At 33.3% G+C, this 6,678-nt stretch overlaps 1 protein-coding gene across 1 annotated transcript; it reads right to left on the bottom strand.

Moving 5' to 3' along the window:
* Positions 1–494: 494 nt before the first annotated feature.
* On the bottom strand, positions 495–2,530 carry LOC114729642 (O-fucosyltransferase 29). The gene is made up of 5 exons (XM_028916676.1): positions 2,159–2,530; positions 1,816–1,906; positions 1,031–1,107; positions 772–860; positions 495–675 (listed from the first exon to the last, which is right to left on the bottom strand). Exons 1-5 carry the CDS (start codon positions 2,423–2,425, stop codon positions 495–497), a joined length of 705 nt encoding a protein of 234 aa, XP_028772509.1. The 5' UTR covers positions 2,426–2,530.
* Between the last annotated feature and the right edge of the window lie 4,148 nt (positions 2,531–6,678).

Here is a 6,678-nt window from a genome sequence, read left to right as displayed (position 1 = left end):
TTAGTTGAAAGACTTTCAAGATAAAAGCCATTGTGTAGTGTGCTTGGGAAAGAGAAAGCACAAGGAAAGAGAGCTTGGGTTAAGATCTATGAAACTTAGATTGCTTACATGAGCAACATGCACCATTCTACTTTAGATGGAATTTAAATTTTAAACTTCATCCATCAGGTTCTTTAAACAAACTTAGATGAACTGCAATAAATCGGCTTGTCATCTTTCGCATCCTCATTACCAGTCTCTGACCAAGTTCTTGTATGGGTTTTGTGAACCTTAGGGCATGATAATTAACACGACAGCGGAGTTTTGTAACTCATCATCAAGGTTATTTGCAAGTCTATAATCAATTTCGTCAATTGCACAACCTGCAAAACATCCCCATTGTTCGTTACTGAGTGCAAAAGCTTCATAATGACAAACATATATGAAATTCAAAGCAAAATAATTCAGGAAAACAGGAGTCCATCCCCATATCGATAGCAGCCTTACCCGTCTCCTTAAGAGGATTGCAACACTTGATCAAGATAATATTCCGGCTCTGATTTCCTCGGGACACGCATTGTATATGGTGGCTTTTCCATTGACCGCATGATCTTATCAGGAACTCTTTTGACAATAGGAACATCTTTTGCAAGATAAGAAATGAACCAAGAAATGTCGAAAATGTTGATGAAGTCACTGCATTCAAATAAAAGTCTCGAGTAAAAAAACACTAAACTTTTCTTACCAACTCTAACCTAAATAACAAAAGGTTGATAAAAATCGGCTATGTACCTGTCATCTTTCCAGTAAGATTGATGATCCAGCTCAGGTACAACTAGAGTAGCATTAAGAATTCGTGCAACAACTACAGCATCCGTTATCTGAACATGATGGTCATTTCCTCATAAGAAGTCTTTAATGACAGAGTTAAAATCATTAAAAATATTTATTAAAGGTGTGAATGATAATTAAACGAGTGACCAGAAGTTCGTTGGCAGCACTCTCTAGAGGGATGGTTTGTAGGATATCATAAAACTTATGTCCTACTTACCCCAGTTCTTTGCTGGTTCAGTCCTCCACTAGCTGCAATAAGCAAGTAGCCATTTGAAGATCGCTCATGCACAGCAGCTACATTATCCAGTAACCAAAATAATAGAGCATGATAAAAGTCATTTGTTTAGAAGTAACACAAACGATAATTATTAGAAATTACATAATACAGCATACATACTCCACCAGATAACATCAGCGCATCTTGCTCAACTAGAAACAGACGTGATAAACATGCAATGAGATTTTCAAAGTACTTTAACATTACAAAACACCCCCCCCCCAAAAAAAAAAAAAAAAACTTCCTTTTCTTGTTTCAACGATTCCATTGGTTTTGACCACCTCCTAGCCAAACTTGCAAAGATGTCCAGCAAGACAATTGTTGCAGTTTAGCCCCATGCAGAAAACAAATTTGACAACGGACAGAATGGGATAAAGTACAACTACATGGCACATGGAGACTCACTATGCTCAGCAGAATTTCTAAGAAACGTCATTTGTGCCTAAATCTTATTATATCATCAGTCATCACATTGAGTAGGTTGATAAAAGTATCACCTTAACGTACTTTGGGTCATAAATAAATTGAAAAATCAAATTAAAAAGTTAGGAGCAGCCAAATAACGCTATAAATGGCATTGGCGCCAGATAGTGACTTCAATTTTGGTCCAGACAAACACTGACCAAACACTGAATGGCAATTCGTGCAAGGAAATGCATCCCCGTCGCTATGGTCACTTGGAAGATATGGAATAAGGAACAGAAAGAGGTGGTAAATTAACTTACGAGCAAAATGACGTCCTCTTTCACTGCACCCATAGTAGTATCTAGAATATTGTGATTTCCAAATATCAACTGGCGCACGGTACTCCCCATGCTACAAAGATTCACATCAATTTACTTTTAATTAATATGGATGTCGATGAAGATATGCAAACAAAATCACAACCATAATCTCTGTTGGGGGCTGATAATATATATCAGAAACCACATTGGTACTAAAATCAAGACAATAATGCAGGTAACAAGTTTCCAATTTGAAACGCCTCAAACCCAACATTACCCATTCAATTGCGTAATGCGGACGCACGCGCTGGAATTCACGCATACGCAGACAAACAATGATTACCTGTCTGTAGTAGAAAGTGCGCTGAACCAATCGTTGAGAGTACCATTCAAGATCAGAGGCCATATGACCTGTTAAAAGCGAAATCAAGCCCAACGCGAATAGCATGAAGCCGCACACCACCGACCAAGAGGTCGGCTTCCTCTGCTGCAATGACGTCGGCGCCGTCGTCATCGATCTCCAGCACACATGCTTATTGATATTCGGGTGCTGTAACAGAGCCAGGTTCGTCGATAACAAGCTAAACCTCCAGGCCTTGGACACGCCCATTTGGGGTCAAAACGACAACCCCCAAATCGCCATCACACCTTTCACTTCCAGAAGCCCATTTGTTTCGGAGCTGCGACAAAACTGAGACACTGCAAGCAGTGGAGAAGAAGCCCGGAGAGAGAAAGAAGAGAATACGTAAACGCAAGCAATGTGAATGTGAAAGGTTGGGAACAAAGGCTGCAACGTTCCAGATTTCGTGGGAACCCTAATTTAGGGTTTTTGTGAGCGATAGATTAATCACTGTAGAGTGTGAAGTCCTTGGAGTTAGCGACCATGGATGCGGATGCTTTCCAGAGAGAGAAAACTGAGCAACAGAGAGAAACATAAGAATGCCTTTTATACCGTTGTTTCAATATGTTCAAAGCGGTATAATCAAACTGCTGAGGTCTGTGTGGGAAAGAAAGAGAATTAAGGAAATAATATATTAGTAAACAGCAAGCTATCTGACATTCATCAGATAATTTCGCGATCTTGACATTAAATAGTCAATGATCAAGGATTTTCTCGCGGGTAAAAGGCGAGAAAGTTAAAGAGAAAGAAAACGAAAAACAGAATTACGCAAATGCAAGAACAAGACGGGAAAGGTAGATGCTTTCCTTTCACCTGGTTAAAAGAAACCATCGGCAACTAACGAAGTTGACACCGTTAAAAAATATCGGAACTTGTCAAGGTTAAAATTGGAATAGCAAAAATTAGTTTCCATTATTTTATAAAAGATTGTTGTCCTAAATGCACTAAGATGTCGGGTGCGTAAAATGGAGCTTAAAAAAAAAAATTTCCACACTAAAATTTTTTTTTGTTCTTGTTTGAAAAATAGACAAATAACATGTATATTTATTTTAGACAATAATAAAATCTGTTTCTTTTTATAATTTATACTGTCCAACAAGAAGGAAACAGTCAAAGCTCCCCACAATCATGATAGGTTTAATTATATATATAAAAAAAACTTCATGGTCAAATATAAGTAACAAAAAATTAGACATGTCTATTAAAAAACAATTTAGCATCTAAAAAATATTTTATATACTTCTAATAAAGATAAGGGGTTTTGACAACAACAAAAAAAAAACATAAAAATAAGCTGCTGATTGGATGATCAACAAGTATTGATCCTAGTGAAAAAGATTTTGATATACTCCTCCGGTCCTTAATATAAGACCCATTTAACTAATTTGATTAGATTAAGGAAGTTAGGTAAGTTAGTTAATTATAAGAAATGTGAGACATTTTTCCTGAAACACCATAATCATCTTTCTTAATACTCACTCTTCCTCTTTCTACTTGATTATGGTTGAAGGAGTATTCATAGGGATAATTTAGAGAAAATTGATAAATATGAAAAATAGGTCTTATATTTAAGACCAAAACCAACTCTACAATTGAGTCCTATATTAAGGACCGGAGGAGTATGAGATTTTGAGTTTAAATCTTTATGAATATAGAAAATACTTTTAAAAAAGTTAATTCCAATTAAACTCGAGACACTACTCGAATGTGAGTCAACTTATATTTAATAGCAAAGTATTCTCCTAATTTTTATACTCCTCCGGTCCTTAATATATGACCCAATTTTTGAGTTAACTTTGGTCCTAAATATAAGACCCATTTCTCATATTTATCAATTTTCTCTAAATTACCCCTATGAATGCTCCCTCAACTATAATCAAGTAGAAGAGGGAGAAGGGTATTAAGAAAGATGATTATGGTGTTTTAGGAAAAATGTGTCACTTTTCTTATAATTAACTAATTTACATGGGTCTTACATTAAGGAGCGGAGGAGTACTACATAAATATATACCACTAGTATTTATTGACACAAGAAGTGGCTTTGACTGGGCTTTAAGTAAGTGCTGCCTGTATTAAGACCAGTGGTTAATGTACTCATGACATCAAAGTTCAAACAAGTAGAGCCAGGTAAGCTTGTTGGCATTAATCCAGTCCAAATTTCTCAAAGGCAGAACTATATTAACAGCTCGAGATTATAAGTTAGGTTGAATTTGCGATTTTTTATTTAAAAAATAGTTTTCATACCACTAAATTATAAATTCATTAACAACCCAACTCAAATCTTACGAGTACAACTTAGCTTTTCAATAATAGTTATATTTGTATATTGCATCTATGTGTATACACATTTATATATTCCAGCCAATCTACAATGTAATTCACTTTTAGAAGAATGATTTTATTCAAAATATAAGTCACTTGAAAAGTAATTAATACTCATTTGTTAATTTTGTCCCTGCAGTTAATGTTTAAGTATAACTCTTTGTATTTTTATCTCTCATTCATAACCTCATTTAATATGGACAAAAATGGGAAAATAATTTTAATTTCAAACATATTTAATGAATTAACTATCATTTTGTAATATTAATGAATTGATTAAAATGATTTATATTACAAATAAAAAAAGAACATGGAGTCCTTTTCATCATTCAACCACTTGCGTCAATTCTCAACATCCAAAATGAATAACTTTATGAAGACTAATTGAATTTCTTTCATGAGGACTTGTTAACTTCATAGTGAGTGAAAGAGAGGAAGAAATTTGTAGGGCTCACAGGCTAAGATGCCTGTGGCGTAGGGCCAGTGCCATATTAAAGCTCGCTGACTTTCACGCCCTCACCACTCACCAGCTCACAAACTTATATGCACAGCCAAAAAGGGGCAATAGGAGTACTCCTATAAGAACAAAGTTAATATAATTTTAAATTTTTATTAACCTTATGTTAAAATTTAACAAATTTTTAATTTTATTTATATTTAATATATATTATATTTTGTGAGAACAAATATAATATAATGTAATAATAAATAATAAATAAAATTGTATATTTATTTGAGAACTTTATCTCTCTACCTTAGAAGTAGGGTCAAAGTAATATCTCTAAATAAACGGTTTTGTCAAAAACATTTTATGGTAAATATATAGATGTAGCTTAATAGTTAAATGTTGTTGGCCAAAAAAACTAAAATTAATGCTGATCACTAAATTGCAACTTGGTGGGTGTATTTTAAGCAAAACATCTTTTTTATTGTCTATATTTTCAAGTAAATTCTCTTTATCATGCGTGCATTAGTTGAAAATATTTTATGATATCAAACGAAGGACTGAGCGTATTGCTTCTTTTCTTTCTTTTGTTTCTTTCTAAGAGGTTGCTTACCATAGTAATTAAGTGGGGAATTATTCATAAAAATCCAATTAAAAAACTATTTATTTCTAAGCATCTCAAATGCTGTATACTGGAACAAACATTTGTAAATTTTCATACTGAGTGTTGAATTTTGGATTTGATCCTTCGAAATAAATACTTCTTTCAAGCTTGTATATAAAGCATTTCTAGCATTATCATCGAAACCAAAAAGACTCATCATTTCTGTCTAAAAATTAAATAAGTTTTAAATTTTATTCTTATTTAAATACATATTACCTTAGAAAATGAACCAAAATTAATTATGGGTGTTATAAAAAAATGTGTAATAAATATTTCATATGATATCTTTGCAAAAACAAAAAAATATTTTTTTTTTCATATATCTTATAAAAGAGAATGAAGAGAGTGGTTTCTAAATTTGGTGTGTAAAGAAATTTCCCCGTAAAAGAAGCAGAAATTGAATGATGAAGGATGGGAAATGATGCTTTTCTTGTGTGGAAACGCCAAAGGAACCTTCAAGTGTAAAGTGCTTTGATAGCATCTTTTCTTCAAGGGGTCCCAAGAACACTTCTTCGTCTATGGCCCCATGCCCTAAACACCCTCTCTTCTTTTACCTTTTTTTCCAACTTTGTGTTGCTTTATTTCTCTCCAACCCTATTAAATTAAATTAATGTGTAGGGTTAATAAAATTTGTTATCTTTTAAGTTTGTGCTTATTTTGGTTTTGGTCTCTCAAATTTTAAACCATAAATTTTGGTCTCTAAAAAATAAAACGGTCTGAGTTTTTATTGAATTATATGAATCAATATTATAAATGAAAAATAAGTTGAGGAACCAAAACCTCAATGAGGACAAATTTAATAGACCAAAGTTTGAATTAATCCCAATGTTTAAATGAAAAATTTGTCAACAATTCATTTTTTTTTCACTCTTACGCCTCTCATGTTTTTTTTTTGGACACTTTTGAGTTATAGAACCCGTAATCTTCTTTATAAAACAGAGGGTTGAGGCGTTATTGAACTAAGAGATATTTAGCCGTTGTCTTACTTTATATTCCTTCAAATATTATATATAAAGCACAAAAAAAAATGAA

The sequence above is a fragment of the Neltuma alba genome, unplaced genomic scaffold, assembly GCF_004799145.2.
Source record: "Neltuma alba isolate B1F8T4 unplaced genomic scaffold, ASM479914v2 tig00012658_pilon, whole genome shotgun sequence".
In the NCBI taxonomy this organism is placed as follows: domain Eukaryota; kingdom Viridiplantae; phylum Streptophyta; class Magnoliopsida; order Fabales; family Fabaceae; genus Neltuma; species Neltuma alba.
The sequence above is the reverse complement of the archived record's forward strand: the minus strand, read 5'-3'. Positions and strand labels throughout refer to the sequence as shown.

Bases quoted from the DNA above. Each gene is read 5' to 3' on its own strand.
- LOC114729642 (XM_028916676.1), bottom strand. From the start codon at position 2,425: ATGGGCGTGTCCAAGGCCTGGAGGTTTAGCTTGTTATCGACGAACCTG. The intron at 1,907-2,158 runs GTAATCATTGTT...GAATCTTTGTAG, and splicing joins GCACTTTCTACTACAGACAG to CATGGGGAGTACCGTGCGCC. The intron at 1,108-1,815 runs GTAAGTTAATTT...TGGATAATGTAG, and splicing joins AAGAGGACGTCATTTTGCTC to CTGCTGTGCATGAGCGATCT.